Genomic DNA, 23575 nt, shown 5'->3' on the forward strand with positions numbered 1-23575 from the left:
AAAAGCGTCCAAAAAGTGCTAATACGGTATAACTGTGACGATAATAATTACGGTGTTATATAGTCATTCTGTTTTCAGTTTAACAAATCTCTTCTATATATTCATAAGATTAAAAAGTCTCATTAAAAAGACTAAATTAGCCATGTTGTTTCGTTGGAATCGAACTAAAGTTATTTCATTCAACTATACAACCTCTTACTACTACGTCATATTGTTACGTGTGCTTTTTATCATGAGTTTGCTAGAGGCACAAAAAATTGTACAAAAAATTGTTACAAAATGATGTGTCATAGTTGATGTGGCAGTTTGGAATGATTTAATTGGTGCTTTTGATGTAAATGCAGGGGGGTCCATTTTCATTTAGCCAATAAAAATTTGACACTTGGCATTTTATAACTTTTTTGGGAACCAATTTGGTACCCTTAGCATTTTCTTTTTATCATACACATAATATGTAAGTCTGCTTAATAAATATTTTATTTAACTTTAAAGATACTTACTTGAATTCTGCAAAAAAAATGATAGTTGAATATTTGTACAGTTAATTTTAAAGAATTGAATTCCAGATATAAAATAAGGCATAATACATAAATTGATTATTATCTTATTTATTAATCATTTTTAATTTGAAAATATATCTTATATATTTTTAAAATATTTTTTATTATGAAAAGTAATTAGAAAGTACATATATAATTTTTAAAAAAATATTAAAAATAGAATCGCTTATATATAAACAATCTATATTGATATTACATATTTAGATAAGTTCAAATTATAATGAGTCAATGCATTTTAGAACTTGGCCCATTGTTCAAAAAATACTCCAAAGGAGACAGCGTATCTAATAAAAGCATTTTTGGAACGAAATTCAAGGATTCATCGAATTCGTTCTATTTGAACATAACCCGGCTGAAAAACATCGTCACATTCTACGTTTAGTAAATTTAAATAATAAGCTCGGCGAGATTATGTTACTGTGAAATTTTTTAATATCTAATGTTAATATAAATTAATGTGTTTGAGATCAAGTCAATTGATTATTTATATTAAAATTACCAACTTCATTGGTAACGTACTATTATTTATTTTTGGGATTTGTCCCGATTTTAAGAATATTTGAAATTTAAAATGAGATATCACGAGATTTGTTAAAACTACGATGATATATTAAATCGATTTATTTTTCATTTTTCACTTTAAAAAAAATAGCTTTTAAAAAATAATTCTTTTAGATCAGCAATATTCATTGATCAAGATAATATTATACAAATATTTTTAATTATTTTAATATTTTGAATTATTCAAATAAAAGTTATATCTATACTATATTGTATCATTTGATTCAATGCATTTTATATTATTTAAGGAAAAAATATATATTGTTCAATAATTTGAAGGAATTAACCAGTTCAACTGATATTTATAAAACTTTATCGAGTTGAATTTTTTTAATTTTAGGAGAATATTATAAAATGTTATCAAATTATTATATGAATAAATATTAGAGTCGTAATGAAAGAAACTTAAAAACGGTTTAAATAACGATATAATTACAATTTTTCTTTCGAATTCTTGAAAAAAGTCATGAATATCAATAATAAATCTTAAAAATATATAATTCATTTTTATGTTACAACCATAATTGATACCCGGTTGCGTAAAAAATAGATATGGATTGTTTGTCAGTGATAATGTGAATACCATATATAAATTATAGCAATTTATTTATTACATAATTTTAATTTTTGAATAATTATATATGCATGTTATTTAAGTAATCAATTGTCTTACTAGATGTTAATAATGATTATACATGTACACAAATAAGATATTTAGCATATAAATAATTAAAACCATCATAATTTACTAAGAGATATACAATAATTTACATGCTAACACACACATATACATATAACTTAATCTTACTTTCTTAACAACAGTATAAATAAAAAAATAACATTTTTCCATACATACATATATTGAATTTCAAAAACTAATATTTTTCATTAAAATCAACTTTAATATTAACATTAATGTAAATTTTACATTATTGTATATTATGATTGCAAGTCATTCTAACTTCAGTTATGCATTTTTTATCTTTTTAAATTTAATAAGTTAATTGTAAGTTAGTAGTGAACTCAGTAATACTATAGAACAATACATATAGTTTATTTAAATAAAATTCAAGATTTTGGTCAACTATGTATTCGTATGTTAATTTTTAGCTTTTGATTTGTAAACATACTAACGACATTCTACAGATTAAGTTTAATAGTTTCGTTTTAAACGTACACTTACTATCCTGTTTATATTATTTCATTAAATATAAAATAACATGTACGAAAAATATAATATAATAATAGTTGAGGGGATATTCACTCCTAAAAGTGAGTAAGCATTCGAAACTCCTAATGTTATAGAGGGGGACATGAAGCTTGTTGGAGAGAAATTTTATCTCAATTTTTTCAAAATTTGATTCAAGAGCCTATATAAGGATATTGTTTGAATTAATCTAAAAACATTATAATTGCATGATTCATAAAAAAACTCTAGAAAATGACCCGTGCCTCGCACGGGTTATTATGCTAGTTATATAATTCACTAGTAACCGTAATATAAAAATTAGTGTTTTTACATGTTAATAAATTAGAGTTTAATAAATTAGCCAAAAAATAATAATAAGAGTTTAATAATATAAAGGAGTGTTAGATATATTTGATAATGTCATGTGTAATATGATTTGTGTTTAGTTTTCAGATCTTAACTAACAGGACAAATCAGTACTTAACTGGAAATCAGCACTTATACTGAAGACAGAACTTAAGATATCAGAATTTAAGTTATCAGAACTTAAGTTATCAGAAGATATTTATCAGGAGATAATATCAGGACTTAAGATGACTTTCAGATAAGGCAGACGGCTGATTGAAAGGAAAGAAGATTGAGACTAAGACAGAAAGAAATATGCATGAAGAAAGAATTCTATGAAGAATAGATTACTTGGAAGAAAAGATAACTAGTAGATATATTTTAGGAAGCAGAATTATATTCCATATCAATTAGAACATTATCTTGTAACTGTGTAGTATATAAACACAGACATAGGGTTTACACTATAAGTGTTATCATAATCGAAATTATTATTCATTGTAACCCTAGCAGCTCTCGTGATAATTTGTTCATCACTGAGAGAGGACAGTTCCATATTGTAACAGAGTTTATTGTGTTGAATAAAATCTGTTTTCTGTTACTTGAGTTCTTATATTCGATTTGATTGTAGTAAACACTGTATTCAACCCCCTTCCACAGTGTGTGTGACCTAACAAGTGGTATCAGAGCAGATCTGTTAACACACATACAGTTTAAGATCTAAAAATAATCATGTCTGAAGAAGAAACTCCAACCAAGCCCACCAAAACTGAAGAACCTCCAAAAACCATAACCCATAGTCGATATGAGACTATAAGAGTTCCCATGTTGAAACCTTCTGAGTATTCCATATGGAAAGTGAAGATGACTATGTTTCTGGAAGCTACAGATCCAAAATATCTCGACAGGATTAATGAAGGACCACATATGCCAACCAAACTCTCTGTAGAAGTTGCAGGTCAGCCAGTAAAGTCTGTACCAAAGGAGAAAAGTGATTACACTGCTAAAGATATCTCATCGATTGCAAATGATGCAAAGGTAAGACACTTGCTGCATAGTGCCATTGATAATGTCATGTCAAATAGGGTAATTCAATGCAAGACTGCAAAAGAGATATGGGATGCTTTGGAAACAAGGTGTCAGGGAACTGATTCAATCAAGAAGAACCGGAAGACTATACTCACTCAAGAGTATGAGCACTTTGACTCAAAGCCTGATGAGTCATTAACTGATTTATATGACAGATTTGTCAAACTCTTGAATGATTTCTCACTAGTTGACAAAGAGTATGATATTGAAGATTCAAATCTTAAATTCCTGTTAGCTCTTCCTGAAAGATGAGATTTGAAGGCCACAATAATAAGAGACAACTATAATCTTGATGAAACAACTCTTGATGAAATTTATGGGATGCTCAAGACTCATGAACTTGAGACGGAACAAAGAAGCAAGAGGAATGGAAGAAAGTCAAGGACAGTTGCCTTTGTGGCTTAGGAGGAAAGTCCCAAAGTTGCTGCCTCAAAGAAAGGCAAGGGAAAGGCTCTCATCACAAAGTCTGATACTAAGTCATCAAGTTCTGATAGTGATGATGACTCAGAAACTGAAAGTATACCTGAGATGGACCCTGATGAAGAGATGATGAAACTGTGTGCTCTTATGGTGAAAGGAATCACAAAGATTGCATACAGGAAATTCAGGAAAGGAAATAAGTTTTCCAGGAAAGGTGCAAGTTCTGATAAGAAAGGTTTCAGAAAATCTGAAGGCAAAGGAGGAAAGTCTGACAGGGGATATTACTCAAATGTTAAATACTACAACGGTGGTGAGAAAGGCCACATATCTCCTGATTGCAGAAAAGGGAAGAGTGACAAAGGCAAGGCTCTTGTCACAAAGAAGAAAAGCTGGTCCGATGCTTCAGATTCTGAGGATGAGGAAAACTATGCCTTGATGGCAAATGCTGATAGCAGTTCTGATATTGCTGACTTAAAGGTACCTCAAACTACTTATGCCTTTCATACTGATGATATTACTGAGTTGAGAAGATATCTTAAAACCATGTTCATTAGTTATAAAGATCAAACTTTAACATGTGAAAGATTAACTTCTGAAAATCTTGCTTATAAAAAGAGGAATGATTATTTAGAAAAAGAGTTAGTCATGTTCCATCAAACTCAGAAAGATAGAGATGATACCTTTTATGTTAGGGATGAAGTGCTAAAAATGAATGAATCTCTAAAAACTGAGTTAGAAAAGGAAAGAGAGATTATTAAGACTTGGACTAACTCTGGTAAAGCAACTCAGGATATTCTTAGTAGTGGAAACTGGAAAGAGGGCTTAGGTAATGGAGATGATAAGAACAGTAAGGGAACTGTAGAAACTGAGCCTATAGTTGTTAAATAAAAATCAAAGGTAAATCCTGTTAAGTTTGTAACTGCAAAGTCTGATATTGAGAAATCAGAAGTTAAGGAGAAATTAACTTCTGACAAACCTAAACAGGATAAGCCTACTGAAGTTAACATAGGCTTAATGACAAAGAAGCAGCTTAAGCATAAGCTGAAAGATGTTAAAAATGTAAATAAGGTAAAGCCACCTAGGAAAAATAGGAATGGAAAGGAAGGTGTGAACAAAAGTAACAATTATAAGCCTGTTCCTAATGCTCCTAGAAAAATATGTCATAACTGTGGAAATTTTAACCATCTGGCTTCTTTTTGCAGGAAGAATAAGAACATAAATCCTTACCTTCAAAATCAGAAGTTAAGAGTCAGTCTGTTAGATATAAGCCACAAAATCCTTGTTTTCATTGTGGTAGTTTATGGCATTCCATTTATACTTGTAAGGAATATCATAGTTTGTACTATGATTATTATCAAATAAAACCTTCTATAAAGAAAGTTAGCATTATTCCTTCTAGTGTAAGTTCTGATGCAAAGTCTGATATTGCAAATTTTGATAAGAAAACTGTTAACATAAACTCTGATGCTAAATCCGCTGCAAATGTTAACAAACTTAATAAGGCCAAAGGATCCAAGCAAGTCTAAGTCCTTAAAACTAATAATTAGTGGTCTTTGTGATTGCAGGGCAACAAGAAAAACATCCTAGTTCTGGATAGTGGATGTTCAGGACATGTGACTAGAAATAAAGCCTTGCTATCAGACTTTGTGGAGAAAGATGGCCCAGGTGTTTCTTATAGAGATGGCAACATGAGAAAAACTCTGGGATATGGAAATATCAATCTTGGGAATGTCATCATTGAAAAAGTAGCTCTGGTCTCAGGACTTAAACACAATCTGCTGAGTGTTAGTCAAATCTGTGACAGAGATTATCATGTGGATTTCTTTGAAAAACACTTTGAAGTGTAAGCAAATCTACAGGAAAAGTTGTTCTGAAAGGATACAGGCATGGTAACATTTATGAAGCCAAGCTTTCGACAAGTACTGATGGTTCTGCAATCTGTCTGATAAGTAGAGCATCAATTGAAGAAAGCTGGAATTGGCATAAGAAACTCTCTCATTTAATTTTTAATAATATAAATGAACTAGTCAAGAAAGATCTTGTGAGAGGACTGGCAAACTCAGTATTTGCTCCTGATGGCATTTGTGATTCATGTCAGAATGTAAAACAAAGGAAATCTTCATTCAAGAGCAAGACTGAATCATCAATTCTTGAGCCTTATCACCTACTGCATGTTGATCTATTTGGTCTAGTGAATGTCATGTCTATTGCAAAGAAGAAATATGCTATGGTCATAGTGGATGAGTTCACCAGATACACATGGGTGTATTTTTTGCACACAAAAAGTGAAACTACATCTATCTTGATTGATCATGTCAAGCAACTGGATAAATTGGTCAAAGATTTTGTGAAGATCATAAGGAGTGATAATGGTACTGAGTTCAAGAATTTTATTATGGAAGAGTTCTGCAAAAACCATGGAATAAAGCATGAATTCTCTTCTCCTGGAACTCCACAGAAAAATGGAGTTGTTGAAAGAAAGAATAGAACTCTTATTGAAGTTGCACGAACTATGCTTGATGAAGCAAAGTTGCCAACCTACTTTTGGGCTGAAGCTGTGCAGACTGCTTGTTTTACTCAGAATGCTACACTCATTAACAAGCATGGAAAAACACCATATGAGATGGTGAAGAAAAAGAAGCCAAATCTGAAGTATTTTCATGTATTTGGATGCAAGTGTTTTGTTCTTAAGACTCATCCCGAACAACTATCCAAATTTGATCTAAAAGCTGATGAAGGAATTTTTGTTGGATATCCACTTTCCACAAAAGCCTTCAGAGTCTACAATTTAAGAATAAGGGTTGTCATGGAATCTATCAATGCCTCTTTTGATGATAAGAAGATTACTGGACTTGAAGATTTCAATGATCACGATCAGCTGAGATTCGAAAATGAAATTTTAAATTTTGATTCTGTAAATCCTGACAGTCTAAATCCTGATACTGCAAACTCTGATGGATTAAACTCTGATGTTATTGAAACTATGGTGACTACGCCTAAGGAAAATGCACCTGTGCAGGGGGAGCATATTGAAGATTCAATCACATCTCAAGAAGCATCAGAACCTACAACAGGCTCTTCAAGTTCTGATGGGCCAAGTTCTGATAATTCTGGAAACTCATGTTCTGATATTTCTGGAAACTCAAATTCTGAAGGATCCAACTCAGAGAGCATAATTTCAGGGGAGCATCAGAAAATGTTGATGGACACAGCATGGATTATGGGGGAGCATCCAGTTCTAGAGATAACCTTCCATCTGCAAGGAAGTGGACTAAAGCACATACACCTGACTTAATTATTGGAAATCCCGATGCAGGTGTCAGAACTAGAACAGCTACATCAAATGAATGTCTCTATCATTCTTTTCTATCTCAGACTGAACCAAAAAAAGTGGAAGAAGCTCTTCAAGATGCTGATTGGGTGCAAGCTATGCAGGCAGAGTTAAATGAATTTGAAAGAAAAAAAAGTCTGAACCCTAGTGCCAAGACCAAAGAATAGGTCTGTTGTTGGTACAAAGTGGGTGTTCAGAAACAAAACTGACAGTGATGGCATAATTACAAGGAATAAAGCAAGGCTGGTTGCAAAAGGAGACTCTCAATAGGAGGGAATTGATTATGATGAAACATTTGCACCAATTGCTAGATTGGAAGCCATAAGGATATTTTTGGCTTATGTTGCTCACAAGAAGTTTAAAGTCTTTCAAATGGATGTGAAAAGTGTTTTCTCAATGGAGAAGTGGAAGAAGAGGTATATGTTGAACAACCTCCAGGCTTTGTAGATCCCAAATTTCCAAATCATGTCTACAGGCTTGATAAAGCACTTTATGGCCTTAAGCAAGCTCCAAGAGCATGGTATGAGACTTTAGCTCAGTTTCTTCTGGAAAGTGGATTTAACAGAGGGACTATTGACAAAACACTGTTCTACCTCAACCATGGAAAGGACTTACTTTTGGTGCAAATATATGTTAATGATATCATTTTTGGTTCTATAATTGACAAACTTTGTAAGAAGTTTGCCAAGCTGATGCAGTCAAGATATCAAATGAGTTTGATGGGAGAACTTAACAATTTTCCGGGCCTTCAAGTCAAGCAGAATGAAGAAGGAACTTTTATTTGTCAATCTAAGTACACCAGAAATTTGTTGAAAAAGTTTGGAATGCAAGATTGTTCAAGTGCATCCACTCTTATGGCCACTGCAACAAAGTTGGATAAGGATACTGGTAAATCAGTGGATATTACTGATTATAGAGGTATGATTGGCTATCTACTCTATCTAACTGCAAGTAGACCTGATATCATGTATGCTACCTGTCTTTGTGCAAGATTTCAAGCAGATCCAAGAGAACCTCACTTAACAGATGTGAAAAAAAATTTCAAGTACCTTAAAGGTACAGCTGATCTGGGATTGTGGTATCCTAGAGAATCAGACTTTAAGCTAATAGGTTACTCAGATGCAGATTTTGCAGGATGCAAAATTGACAGGAAAAGCACAAGTAGAAGCTATCAATTTCTTGGAGGCAGATTGGTTTCTTGGTTTAGCAAGAAACAGAAGTCAATTTCCACATCAACTGCAGAAGCAAAATACATTGCTGCAGGAAGCTGTTGTGCACAGATTCTTTGGATGAAGAATCAATTACTGGATTATGGGTTAGAATTTTCTAAAATCTCTATTTACTGTGATAATCAAAGTGCTATTGCTATGACAGGTAATCCAGTTCAACACTCAATGACAAAGCACATCAGCATTGGGTACCACTTCATAAGATAACATGTTGATGAAGGTACAGTGAAATTGCATTTTGTTCCAACAGATCAACAACTAGCAGATATCTTCACAAAACCACTATGTGAAGTTGCTTTTACAAGACTGGTAAATGAACTTGGAATGGTTTCAGGTTCTTTCTCTAAATCTGCTTAGTTTATGTTCTGATTCATCAGACTTTATGATCAGTATTTACAGATATTACTATCTTTGTGTATTCTGTGCTTAAATTGAAATTTGCTTAAATGCTGATTATTGTCTGATGTGTATTTCTAAACTCTGATAGTGATATGAATGTTTCTGTGACTATTCAATCCAATGAGGATAACTGTGCTAGATGCTGACCTAGTAGTCTTTAATATACTAAAGATCCCATGTATGAAGTAATTGTTTTTATGGAAATTTTTTAAACACAAGTAAATTCTGATATTGAGCTTAGTTGAAGTTTACTTTGTGTATATTATTACTAAGTCAAAAACTAGAATAGTGCTTCTAATCTGTTAAGTTCTGATGTTAGTAAATCTGATGGATGTACTAAGTGCTGATAAACCTCACTTATAAAAAAAAAAGAAAAGAAAAGAAATAAATATCAGGTACTCCTTTGAGATCTAGAGTAAAAATGTAGAAGGGAAGACCCAAGTGCATTGCTGGTATTAAGTAATATGCATTAGAAAAGCAAAAAAAATTTCTTGGTGACTTTTCACACTCTATGATTACTAGAGAAATACTCTGATAGCAGCATAAATTCTGATAAGCAGTCGTGACTCACTTACACTGAGAAGCCACTGTAAAATGGAATTTCAAAAGATGCATAAAATGAGCACAAAACAGTTGAGGTGGACTCATGCATGAACTCATTCTAAAGTAGGCTTCAGAATAATGACAGATTTTGAGCAAAGTTCTTAGTTATGCCTTATTTCTAAGATGTACTGAAGTGAATCAGACTTTACTCTTTGTCTGATATTTAGCTTAATGCACACACTTACACTCCAAATGAATGATGAAAATTACTGTGGTGATAAATGTTGTTTTAGATGAACAGTTTATGTGTCAGATTGCATAAATTCTGAGGACAAGTTCTGATAAAAGTTCTGATGATTAAGTTTTGATAAAACCATATCAGTATTTGTGTGAAGAATTACAGGAATAAACATTCACTTTTCGAGTTAAGGAGCCATATTCTGATGATTTTTAAATTCTGATAATAATCAAGTTCTGATGCTGACGTGGCAGTATTTATTTACTTGGTTTATTTTTGGTCATTACTTGAACGATAATATTTTTACAAAATATTGGTTAATGTGAGATAAAACAGTCATAATCATTATGGGTTAGTGGTTAGCGTGTATATCTTGAAAACCTGCATGCGCACAATAATTGTTATTATATCCCGTGCCCATTAACTCTGGCTTTAGATCTTTTACTGACTGTTATTATTACACATCAGTCTAGGGAGTCGAGGGGTTATTATTTTTCCTTGTAATTTTTAACCAGTCCTCGCGTCCCTAGGTATTCTATTGGCTATTTAAACCGACTATTCATTCCAGCCAAAACATCTTTCATTTTCTCACAAACTCACTCTCTTTTTATTCTCATCAACAAAAATGGTTCGTTTCAACTTGTTCCTGAACTATGAAACCTTTAACATCGAGTTGAGTTGTGATGAATGGCAACAGGAGTGGCATGTCACCGCCATTCCTGACGAACTTTGGAACTCAGTTCCACAAGAGGTTCACACAGAACTCTTGTTCTTATCAATGGAGTATCATCTTTATCTTGATAGGTTAGAAGAGGAAAGGAGAGAAGCTCTCCGTCAGCTAGAACGAATCATTCGTCTTGCAGGGCTCTTCGTTAGCAGCAGAAGAAGTAGTCGTTAGGTCTTCTTAGACTAGGACTAAGGCTGTTGATGTTAAGAATCGTAGAAAAGGACTATCTTGTAATTTTTGCATGTAATTGATAAATTTCATGAAATGTAATCATCTGATATATCAATGAAATTTTCTTTAAATTGCAAGATTTGTTCTTTGTTTCTCAAATTATGTGACTGTGCATGTTTAATTACAATTTATTAATCTTTACTTCATCGATTTTTAATTTTATTTTATGATGAATGTTTTGATTAAATTCTGTTGATTTGAGAAAACAACTGAGGAACAGGTTTCCATATTAGAACCTGTTGTTGTAGAAGCTAAGAAGGTTTCTTCTCAGAAAGATACTGTAACTGGGAGTTCTTGGCCCCTCAAAAGGCTTAGAAAGTTGAATTCCGATGATAAAGCTCCTACAGTATCTCCACCTTTGAAGAAAATAAAGAAACAGAGAGCTCACAGGGACATAGTTGAGTCAGATTCAGAGGATGTAGTGGAAGCAGCTAAGGAAGGGGATCAGGAATCTCTGATCTCAACAGAACCAATTGTTATTGAATCACTTCCTTCTGTACAACCAGAAACTGCTCAAGACAGAATACCTACACCTCCTATATCACCTATAGTTGATCCAGTACATACTAAAGAACCAGGTACAAATGCTGAAATTGATATTCATAACTTGATTGTGCCTGAAGTTTTATACTTGGAAGCTCCACCAATTCAACTCACTCCACCAACAACATCAATTTTGGATGTTGATCAGAACCTGGCTGCAGATCAGAATTTAGAGGATGACGTTGAATCCTCTATAGCCTCACATACTGCTATTTTATCAGAGGATGCTGATACTGCAGGATCTGCAAGTTCTGATGCTGCCAATGAGGAAACTACTGGTGAAGCTGCTACCAATCTAAATGCTGATGCAGCTGGTCCATCAGGACATGCACCTCAACAAACAGTTAATAAAGCTGATCTAATCAGGAAGTTTGTTAAGGAAGCACCAGTACCTTGGAGTGACACTCCTAGAGGAAAGGAGTGGACTAAGGAATGGAACTCAGTTAGTTTTGTTCCTTTTGAAAAGATTCTTGCTGAGCATCTGGCAAAAGCTGATAAAATGCTGATAAATGATGATTTCAAGGCACATCTGAGAGTTACTGCATTGAGTACTAGGCACCTTCAAGGTCAACACTCAACAACTCATGTCAAGGTGAATAAAATTCAAGAAACCTTGATCCAGCAAGATATGAATGTGAAACTTGAAAAGAACATATTTTTCAAGCCAGCCTTTGACAGAATTGCCTACATTGAGAAAACTCAGGAGAAGCAACAAACTCAGATTGATGAAATTTTAAAGAATCAAGCTTCTCAGCAAACTAAACTCAATGAGATCCAATCCTCAGTGGAATTGCTTGTCTCTTTTATTTTACCTGCTGATGCCAAAAAGGGGGAGAAAGTGATTAAGTCCAAATACAAATCTATTCAGACACTGAAGGGAAAGGATGATGGAAATGATGACCAGGGAAACTCTAACAAGGGTAGAGGTCAAGGTCAAGGCAAAGGATGTTCATCAAGTAAAACTAGAATTACAAGTCAAGGAACAAGTTCTGATACTGGGAGAAGAATAAGTTCTGATACTGGTAAAAGGATAAGTTCTGGTGAACATCTGGAACTTGATGAAGAAATTTCAAAGGAGTTATTTCTTAAAGAAAATCCTGGAATGGACTTTGAGAGTCTAAAGGAAGAAGAAGCTAGACTCAAAGCAGAAGGTGTCAAGACAAAATCTAAAGCTTCTGTTGTTGAAAAGAAATTTCCAAAGCCTAAGGGTATTGTGATAAAGGAAAGAACAAATTCTGAGGCAACCAAAGCCAAATCACAAGTGGAAATTGATCCAAGGTCCAAGGGCAAAGACAAAAATGATGAACCTGTAAAGGTTTATATGCCAGTCATAGATAAAGAAATAACTGATGATGATGAAGATGCTAGTCTTACTCTGATTTCAAAGAAGATTTTTCAAACAACCTCTGACATGGCTCATGTTGTTCAGAGTCAAGATGTAGTAAGTTCTGATATGACAGTGAAGCAAGCAACCTTTGACATAGCTCAAGTTGGCTTGATATCAGAAGATAAGGAAAAGGAAACCTCTGATATTGCTCATGTTAAACCTTCAAAGATAATCCTACCAGGATTCACCAAAGCTAAACAGACTCAATCTTTGAAGACTGCAACAAGTGGTTTTGAAGCAAGAGTTCTTACAGGAAAGGAAGCAAGAGATAAATCTGGATTGGGTAGTTCTGATGAAAGAAGAGTACATAACACTACCAATGATCCAACTTCCTTAAGTGAACCAGGTGTTGGAGCAACTCCTGAAAGATTGAATCGACTTGAATCTGTACAAATGGTTTACGATACCTTTTTGAATAAGTTCTGATACTGGTAAAAGGATAAGTTCTGGTGAACATCTGGAACTTGATGAAGAAATTTCAAAGGAGTTATTTCTTAAAGAAAATCCTGGAATGGACTTTGAGAGTCTAAAGGAAGAAGAAGCTAGACTCAAAGCAGAAGGTGTCAAGACAAAATCTAAAGCTTCTGTTGTTGAAAAGAAATTTCCAAAGCCTAAGGGTATTGTGATAAAGGAAAGAATAAATTCTGAGGCAACCAAAGCCAAATCACAAGTGGAAATTGATCCAAGGTCCAAGGGCAAAGACAAAAATGATGAACCTGTAAAGGTTTATATGCCAGTCATAGATAAAGAAATAACTGATGATGATGAAGATGCTAGTCTTACTCTGATTTCAAAGAAGATTTTTCAAACAACCTCTGACATGGCTCATGTTGTTCAGAGTCAAGATGTAGTAAGTTCTGATATGACAGTGAAGCAAGCAACCTTTGACATAGCTCAAGTTGGCTTGATATCAGAAGATAAGGAAAATGATTATATTTTATGACAGATGGAAGGGTATACCATATTAGGTAGAATGTTATACCACTGAAGTATTTTGAGGAACTGGAACATGTTCAATTCCTACTTCAAGTGAAAGACAGATTAACATATAGTGCTGCAGGTTATTTAAAGTCACAAATTCAAAGACAGAAGAAGCTTTATTCTGTAAAGTCTGACATCACATACTGTCCCAAGTACAGAGATCACAAAGGTGATATTGTCGAAATGAAGCCTAAATCTGCTAAGATCATAACTACTTTTCTGGGTTATAAGGTTGTGGAATTCAATTTAGAGTCTGACAAGGCATATCTGATCAGACTAGATCAGGAGATAAGAAAAGCTAAGATAAATGATCTCAGAGCAGCTATTTTTCAAACTGGTGAAGATACAGCTGAATTGATAAATGCTAAAAGGAGGATGGTCAATGAACTTGAATATGCTGAGAGATGTCTTTTGAAGAATTATCTCAGAACAACTCCTGACATCAAAGAGATCAGAAATTGAAGCCAAGTCAAAGATCTACAACTTCTTAAATTTTGAAGTGTATACATACTAAAGCTGTTATCAAACCTTAAAATGGTAAAGCTGAAAGGACAGCAAGTTGTAGTTATCTAGTCAAATTCTCATGCATTTGTACTTAATGTTTTTGACATCATCAAATATATGTTAAACTTATATATTATGCTAATTTACAAGTTGGGGGAGATTGTTAGATATATTTGATAATGTCATGTGTAATATGATTTGTGTTTAGTTTTCAGATCTTAACTAACAGGACAAATCAGTACTTAACTGGAAATCAGCACTTATACTGAAGACAAAACTTAAGATATCAGAACTTAAGTTATCAGAAGATATTTATCAGGAGATAATATCAGGACTTAAGATGACTTTCAGATAAGGTAGGCGGCTGATTGAAAGGAAAGAAGATCGAGACTAAGACAGAAAGAAATATGCATGAAGAAAGAATTCTATGAAGAATAGAATACTTGGAAGAAAAGATTACTAGTTGATATATTTTAGGAAGCAGAATTATATTCCATATCAATTAGAACATTATCTTGTAACTGTGTAGTATATAAACACAGGCATAGGGTTTACACTATAAGTGTTATCATAATCGAAGTTATTATTTATTGTAACCCTAACAGCTCTCGTGATAATTTATTCATCACTGAGAGAGGACAGTTCCATATTGTAACAGAGTTTATTGTGTTGAATAAATCTATTTTCTATTACTTGAGTTCTTATATTCGATTTGATTGTAGTAAACACTGTATTCAACCTCCTTCTACAGTGTGTGTGACCTAACAATGAGGTTTAAATGTCACATGTGGTGTTGTCACTTGTCACCTTCCGCCCAGCCTTAGAGCAAGTTTAAGATTAAGAGTGTTCTAAATTGTTGTACTAAACTAAATTTTAAATATAAAGGAGGTTTAAATATTCCAATAATGTCCTAGTCGTAACTTAAAACAGTAGAACATTCATTATGTGTCTTATTTACAAGGCACCAATTTGCATGCCATGTACTATTTTTATTTATAAAATATTTGTTTCCCTCTTTTTTGAACATCACTTTCTTCTAGACCTTGGCAAATCGTTCGTGTTGTATACTTTCATATCATGTAATTTCGTGTTTTTTGTATTTGAAGATCAAACACAAAACCGACATGTTTAGGATTCGTGTACTTTCGTTTCGTGTCGTATCGTTTTGTGTCGTGTTTTTTGTGTAAAATTGAATATTAATATTAATTAAAATAAATAAAGACATAAATAAAAATATAAGTTTTTAGGTAATTTTTTACGAAATATATTAAAAATGTATATTTAGATCACATATATATACATATTATAAAAAATTAAGTAATTGTTTTAAAAATAATGCATATATCTATTATAAATATATATTCATTATAAATATTACTATTTAAGTATAATATTTATTTATGTCGTATACCTCGTGTCGTGTACTTGAAGAGAAAACACAAAATCGACACTAAATCTCAGTCATGTACTTTCGTATTCGTGTATTTTCGTGTGGTGTACTAAAAAGGAAAATTCAAATACTAAATTTCCGTGTTATTTTTTGTCTTGTAAGTCGTGTCGCGTAAATCGCGTCGTGTACAAAATTGCCAGGTCTATTTTCTTCTCACATTTTTATTTCTTTCCAATTATTATTTAAATATATTATTATTTTAATAATAAGGCACAAATATAAGTCATATTATAATTTTAATATATTATTATTTTAATAATAAGGCACAACTATAAGTCATGTTGTTGGAGTTATATGAAAAAAATATTATCTTAAATTATTAGAACACTATATTTTATAATATTTGGAGGGCGTTTACCAGAACAATATTAGACTTGTACTAAGGAACTTGAGAAAAAATGGCCTGTGTGCAATGGGGATTATCCCCTCTATCTCCCCACTTTGTTTAATGGATCATACATGCATCTTTCTCAAATGGATACACATAAAGATGCATAAAAAGTTTATCGGTCCGGGTTTTATCCGGGCTTTAAAAAACCCGGTTTTTTTAAAACGGATCGGGTCGGGCTTTTTTAAAAATCGGGCCGGACAGGACCGGACTTCCTAAGAAATATAAGGCCTGTTTTAGGCCGCGAGCCGGGCCGGATCTGGCCGAACCGGGCTTTATATATATATATATATTAAAAAATATTTTTATATTTTATAACTCGAATTATGAGTAGTTTAAATACCGGAGAAAATAATATTTTGATATATCAGATAGAGTAGTTTAGACACCGAAATAAATAATTATTTTTAATATAATATATAAATAATTATATATACCTTAGTTGCTTCTAATATTATAATATATTATTTTAAAAATCATAAAAAGTATTGTATATTTTTAAATTTTATATAAAAAATTCGGTTTTTTAATTGGGGTTTTTAAAAAAACCAGGTTTTTTATCCGGGCCGAACCGGGCTTTTATCCGTGATGTTTTCAATCCGGGCTTTTATTCAGGTTTTTTAAATTCGGGCTTTTCGGGTTTCGGGTCGGGGCCGGATTTTTGAGAAAAAAGGAGGCTCATTTAAGGTCCGCGGGGCGGCCCGAACCGGGCCGGACTTTTTTCCGGATCGAGCTTTTCGGACTTTTTTTCCGGATCAGATCAGATCGGATGTCGGGCTTCGGGATCATACGCATATTCCATAGTAATTATACTTTTCCCAACAATAAAGAGAAGGTTCAATGCTGATATATTTTTAGGAAAATAACATGGTACAAAATTGGTTGTTGCTGTGGTTATAAAATATTACGTGTCCGATTATTATTTGTTAATTAAATACGGACTCTTGCATTTACACTAATCATAATATTTATATAATAGAGAAGACGATAACTCATTTATGTGACACGTCTTAGATTGTTTAATTTTATTTTTTGAATTTTTTCAATGTTTTGAATTAAAAATTAATAAAAATTGTAATTAACTTATATTCTTCTAAACTTTCTTTTCAAGTAAAAAAAGATCCAAAGAATTTACTAATAAAGAAAAAATAAAAAGTATAATGAAATACTTTCTAAACTTTCTCTTCAAGTTAAAAAAGAATTGATCTTATTAATAAAACTACAATTATCTTATATTTTTATAAACTTTCTCTTCAACTTAAAAAAACTTCAAAAAATTTATTAATAAAGGGAAAGTAAAAAGTTTTTTTTTAATATTTTTCTAAATTTCCTCTTCAAGTCAAAAAATAATTAATCTTGCACAATAAGACACGGAAAAATGAAAAAGTATAAGTATATTATATATTTTTTCTAAAATTTCTTTACAAGTATAAAAAGAATTAATCTTATTAATAAAAGTTACAATTACTTTATATTCTTTTAAAATTTCTTTTCAAGTCAATAAAAAACTTCAAAAAGACTTACTAAAAGAGATAAAGTAAAAAGTCTATTTTATTTTTTTTCTAAACTTTCTTTCTAAGTCAAAAAATAATTAATCTTACACAACAAGTCACGGGATAATAAAAAAACTTTATATTAATATTTTTCCAAACTTTATCAAGTTATAAATACTTTAAAAGGTTTACCAATAGAGGGAAAATCAAAATTCCATTATAATAGTTTTTTAAAAACTTTCTCTTCAAGTCAAAAAAAAATTGCACAACAAGTCAAAAATAATTATTAAATTATGTTTATGAATTAATGTATCGAAATATAAAAATAAAGGGTTTATAAAAGTTTAGATCGACAACAACTGCAACAATGGTAATACGTTACTTTCATCTCTTCGTACATACTTGTTTGTTTATATGTTATTTATGAATTCAATTCTTAATTTTTTGATAATTTTGATTTTATGTTATGGTTAAAGTTGTAAATGTACTAATTGTTATAACCTCTTTTCTGCCGACCTGGTCTGCATCAGGGATGGGTAGACTTCGGCCTGCAAAGAAAAGAATGCGAATGATGAACCCCCGATTCATCTCCGGTGTGAGAATAAGTTAGCTGGTTTTGGTATTGGTAATTCGGAATACAAGATAGTAATGTGATCTCAGTGTGTATTGATGAATTATCTTCATCGTGTATATAACCTGGATGTTAACGTTATTCCCCGGTGTTATCGGCCAGTTCCACCGATGGAGGAACGTGGACGTTGTGACTGACAGACCACGTCTTCGCCTAGATTGGGCCGGTTCATCGTTGGTTTAATCAAAACAGGCACACTTCGGCCCATAAACGATTCTAATCTTAATTGGCCCAAACTGATTTCACGGGTCTAAAGAGATGGGCTTCCAACATGTCCCTGGACTTAGGTAAGGGGATGCCTGGGTGAAGCCCAATCTTTTCATCCCAACAACCATTTATCAGATGAACCATAGTCTTCGGGATTATTAAGGATCTTTGGATAGTGGAGTCGCTGGGGGAGTCGCGACTGCCTTAATGATGACAACTGTCCCACCTCAAGATCGTAACTACCATCCCATCGTTGAATCTCAAACGTCTATAATCTCAACCGTTGGTTTTAAATCCAACATTTTCCAAATTAAGCGACTTAAACGTCGCATCCTTGGGATAGTATATATACTCCTCCTCTTTCCTTACAACATTTTTCTCTCTATTACATTTCCCCCCAATTATCAAGCACTCTCTGCAAAAACTTTTCTTCAAGCATCAAATCACAGGAAACATTAGATCCAGGCTCCATCCACAACCAGATTATGTTTTCAATCTTCTTCATAACAGTAAGTTCTTTATCTAATCTCTCTTTTTTTTTGCATGCAAGTCTGTGTTTCTGTATTGTTCCTTTTATTTGAAAAATGATTTGGGGGGGTTGTAGTAGTTTGAATCTATACAGGATTTTAGGCATTCCCGTCTCTCTCTCCTTTTAATTATTTGTTTCTTTTTTTTTTAGTCTAAGGGGTTTAAAGATGGTAAGCGAGACTGTTTATGGGCTTGAACAGACTTCGGCATATTCAAGTCTTGGAACAGTCTTCGGGAACCGCCCCTCAAATACCCCTTCTCCTTCTTCTTTCTTATTCTTGTTGTGTGGATACTTGTTGGGATTTAAAGATGACATGCAGGTGTGTTGTTCCTTTAACGTTCTTCGGAATGTCCAAGCCCTAGAACACACTTCGGGAGCTGATCCCCCAAGTCCACGAGACTTCATCCCTTCGTCAGATCGATCTTGGCCTGTTGTACTCGGTCTCCCTTTTGTAGTCTTTTTTCCCTTAGTTATGTAATCCCAGTACATGGCTAATCTTTCCTCATTTTCGGATGCTGGTTTATGGACTGGCTTCATGCAGGAGGGCCTTCGGTACCAAGTGGTCTGGCCTATTTTAGCGATATCGCTGCTTTTCCAGCAGCTAACAACCCCACGCAGCTGAGGACTTCGGACATCGAAATATTCTATGATGAGTATCAAATTCCGAGGGGGGCTTACCATCTCTATTAACCCAAGGATTCATACCAGATTTTCAATACCCCCCAGCCCCCTCGAGCTGCGGGGATTATGCCATCGGAATTCACGAAGCTGCCTTCAAATGCGGCTTCAGTGTCCCTCTCATAAAGCTGTTGAAGGGTCTGTTCAGGCAGATGAAGATCGCCTTCTCTCAGATGGATCCAAATGAATTTATCCACATCAAGAGCTTCCAATACCGATGCTTGGAGGCGAATATTAAACCTTCAACACGGTTGTTCTAGTTCCGTTACGATTTTCGGAGGAACGGGAAAAGCCCGGGTTTCTATACTATCGACCGAAGAGTTGGCCGAGGGGACTGGTGTTTCACCAATTCCAGCAACAAGAAAAGCCACACGCACTGGTATTTTATTTCCAGAATCTACTTAGTCGAGTTCGGAGTTTGGTGTGAGATCGAACCAACTCGGCTGAAGATGCCCACCCTCGAGCGGGATGAGGCTATAGATTATGGGAAGTTGGTGTCTTTGGACGTTCCCAAGGTGTCGTTAACTAATAGTTGGGACATGGATTGGTTGTTCGCCCTATGAGTTAGTGGTAACACTTTTCTTTCCTCTTCACATGCTTTATTTATTTTCTTCCTCTGCTTTTTACTTTTATAAATCCATTATTTCTCCTGACCCCAGTATCTGACATTTTCCATGTTTGTTTTGTTTTTATTTTTGCAATGTCTTCCCGTCAAGCTGTGTTGGAAAAGAAGCGGCGTAAGGCCGAAAAAAAGCTTGCCTTGGAGAGGGTTACTGCAGGAAGTTTTCATTCGAAGACCGCTAATGTTCGGGCATCCATTTCTTCTCCTGCTCACTCACCTACTCCTTCCTTAGAGCTTACCAATGAAAACAGGTCCGAGCCGTCGGATTTGGAGGTCGATCCCCGCAAGAGGCTTTGGGCGCTAGGTGGTGATTTTATCGAGACATATGCTCCAAAATGGGGTGTATTTTGTCGGACTCTATAGTCTTCCGGGGTCTAGCAGCCGTAAGGGAGGTCGGTCTGGACCTTTGCAGGGAACTGATGCTTCCCAAGGACCAAGTTGTTTACTTTACCGTCGACCCTTTCGATGCCTGCACCGAGCTTATGACTATCCTTTCGATGCTACATTTTTCCTTATTTTTTATTTCAATTTTTTCCATCATATTATTCTTACATAATTTTTTTTTCATCTATTTCCCAGTTTATCCCCTGGGCGGCTGCTGTGGCTGATAAAGTCCAGGATATGCAAGCTCGAATAAAAGCGGTGGTTCAGGTGGAGGTCAAGGCGACCCAGGCTGAAGAGGAGCTAGGGCGTGTACAGAAGGCCTTAGAGGTGTCAGAGGGGCAAGCTTCGGCTTTATCGACCGATAAAAAAAATCTGGAGGAAGAGCTCTCTAGGTTGAAGCAGAAGGTTGCAATAAGCTGGGCTTTGACAAGGCAACGATTCGGGCTCACAATAGGGGTTGGGATTACAAGCTCCTACTTGACCCAGACATGGACGACCCCGTCGGCAAGCCTTTTGAAGATAAACCCCTTGTCGTCTCCTCTGGTCCCGAAGAAGACCTCTCCGACTAGCTTCTTTGTTCTATATTTTTATTTTTAAATCTGTGTAAACTGAATGCCTTCGGGCTTATTATGTAATGTTCGCCAAGTACATTTTTTTTTAAGTTTTATTTACTTCTTCGACCTCAAGTTGGACCTTAGTAAATTTTTGAAAAGTACTTCAGCCTCAAGTTGGGCCTTAGTAAATTTTAGAAAAGTTTACTGCTTCGGCCTCAAGCTGGGCCTTGGTAAATTTTTTAAAAGTTTACTGTTTCGGTCTCAATTTGGTCCTTAGTAAATTTTTTAAAAGTTTACTTCTTCAGCCTCAAGTTGGGGCTTAGTAAATTTTTGAAAAGTTTACTGTTTCGGCCTCAAGTTGGGCCTTAGTAAATTTTTGAAAAGTTTACTGTTTCGGCCTCAAGTTGGGCCTTAATAAATTTTTGAAAAGTTTACTTCTTCGGCCTCAAGTTGGGCCTTAGTAAATTTTTGAAAAGTATACTGCTTCGGCCTCAAGTTGGGCCTTAGTAAAATTTTGAATTGGTGTCTAGTTTTAAGGAAAGACGTGTGATGACTTCAGATATTTAATTAATTGGCTAACTTTTTGCCCCCTATATGAAGGTCCACAACTCTGTCTTAAAACATATTATTGTTCGGAAATTCTTAAAACTAGACATTATCATTCAATGCTAAGTAAAACTGGAATAGGAAACATGTAACTTTCATTGAAAAAGTGGAGTTTATACGAAACTATACATGCTTCTCGCTTAGGGAATTCAAAAGTACTGAAGTAAATGACATAATTAAATAATCAGAAACGGACAAGAAGGGATTCATGTAAGCTTACTGAAAAATTCCCGGAGTCTAGAGGCATGCCAAGTATTTTTTATAGGCTCTCCTGCCTTGGTTTTAAGCTTGTATGTTTTTGACCTGATTACCTCAGAGAACGAATAGGAACCCTCCCAATTAGGCTGAAGCTTTCCTTGTTTATTAGGCATGGATGTAGCTAATTCCCTCAGTACTAGGTTGCCGATAAAGAAGCTACGCTTTTTTCACGCCTGAGTCATAGTACTGGGCAGCCTGTAGTTGGTACTTCAAATTCCTTTGGTGAGTCGCCTCCCTCTCTTCTTCTATGAGATATGTATTGGCTCATAGGCCGATCTCGTTGCTTTAAATATTAAATACTTCTGTCTGATAGGACTCTAGGCCTACTTCGACCGGGAGAAGGGCATATGTTTCATAAGTTAATCTGAAGGGCGTCTCGCCCGTGGATGATCTTGGTATCGTCCGATAAGCCCATAAAACCCAGGGTAACTCTTCAGCCCATAGACCTTTAGCTTCGTCTAACCTTTTCTTGATGCCATCAAAGATGATTTTGTTTGCAGCCTCAATTGCCCCATTGCCTTTAGGGTTACACATAGAGCTAAACTTTTGTTGAATCCCGAAGTGGTGCAAGAAAGTTCTGAACTTATTTCTAATGAACTGAGTTCCACTGTCCGAGACACATACTTTGGGGATTCCAAACCTCAGGATGACCTATTCTAGCATGAACTTCTTTGCTACTTCTTCGGTTATGGTGGCTATGGGGCGGGCCTCAACCCACTTGGTCATATAGTCGATGGCCACAATACAATTATTCGCCTGCTTAGTGTTGGTTGGCATAATTCCTACGATGTCCACTTCCCACATGATGAAGGGGATGGGACTTAAGACTGAATCCATTTTCTCTGGGGCTGCTTTGAAGTAGGACTGAATAGCTGACATTGCTTGTAATTCTTTGCGTGCTGGTGCGCATCGGCTCTTAGGGTTGGCGAGTAGAAGTCTTGTCGGAGGATCTTAAAGGCCAAAGCCCTTCCGACAAGGTGCTCATCACAGATGCCTTCATGGACCGTCTCTAGAGTTAACCTCTGCTCTTTCGTATCCAGGTATTGGGGAAGAGGGGATGAATCCGACCTTCTATACAGTTTCCCATTTATGGTCGTGTAGCTGGCCGCTCTGTACCTAACTTTATGTGCCTCTTTTTTGCTCAGGGGCAACATCTGCTTCTCCATAAAGGCCAGGATTGGGGTCATCCAAGTTATTACTTGATGAATTTCTATACACTACTTTTTGTCAATCGAAGAAATCTTCACTTCGGAGAGGTAAATCGAACCTGTGAGGCTCTAAGTCTCGGGCGATGCCAGACGAGACAGTGCATCGGCCTTGCTGTTATTTTCCCTAACAATTTGACTTGGCTCAAATGACTGAAAAGACAAAGATAACTCTCGTACTTTGGCAACATAGGCTCGGGTTCCAGGATCTCTCTGTTCATATTCTTCTAAAAAGTGTTTTGTTACCAGGATGGAATCACTAAATACCCTCAGATGCTTTGCTTCCAGATTTT

General features: G+C 34.7%; 1 protein-coding gene across 1 annotated transcript; it reads right to left on the minus strand.

The window, feature by feature from the left end:
* Nucleotides 1–22898: 22898 nt before the first annotated feature.
* LOC141664823 (uncharacterized) lies at nt 22899–23243 on the minus strand. The gene has a single exon (XM_074470777.1). It carries the CDS (start codon nt 23241–23243, stop codon nt 22899–22901), a length of 345 nt encoding a protein of 114 aa, XP_074326878.1.
* Nucleotides 23244–23575: the final 332 nt, after the last annotated feature.

Source organism: Apium graveolens, chromosome 6 (assembly GCF_009905375.1).
Source record: "Apium graveolens cultivar Ventura chromosome 6, ASM990537v1, whole genome shotgun sequence".
In the NCBI taxonomy this organism is placed as follows: domain Eukaryota; kingdom Viridiplantae; phylum Streptophyta; class Magnoliopsida; order Apiales; family Apiaceae; genus Apium; species Apium graveolens.

Bases quoted from the DNA above. Each gene is read 5' to 3' on its own strand.
- LOC141664823 (XM_074470777.1), bottom strand. From the start codon at position 23,243: ATGGAGAAGCAGATGTTGCCCCTGAGCAAAAAAGAGGCACATAAAGTT.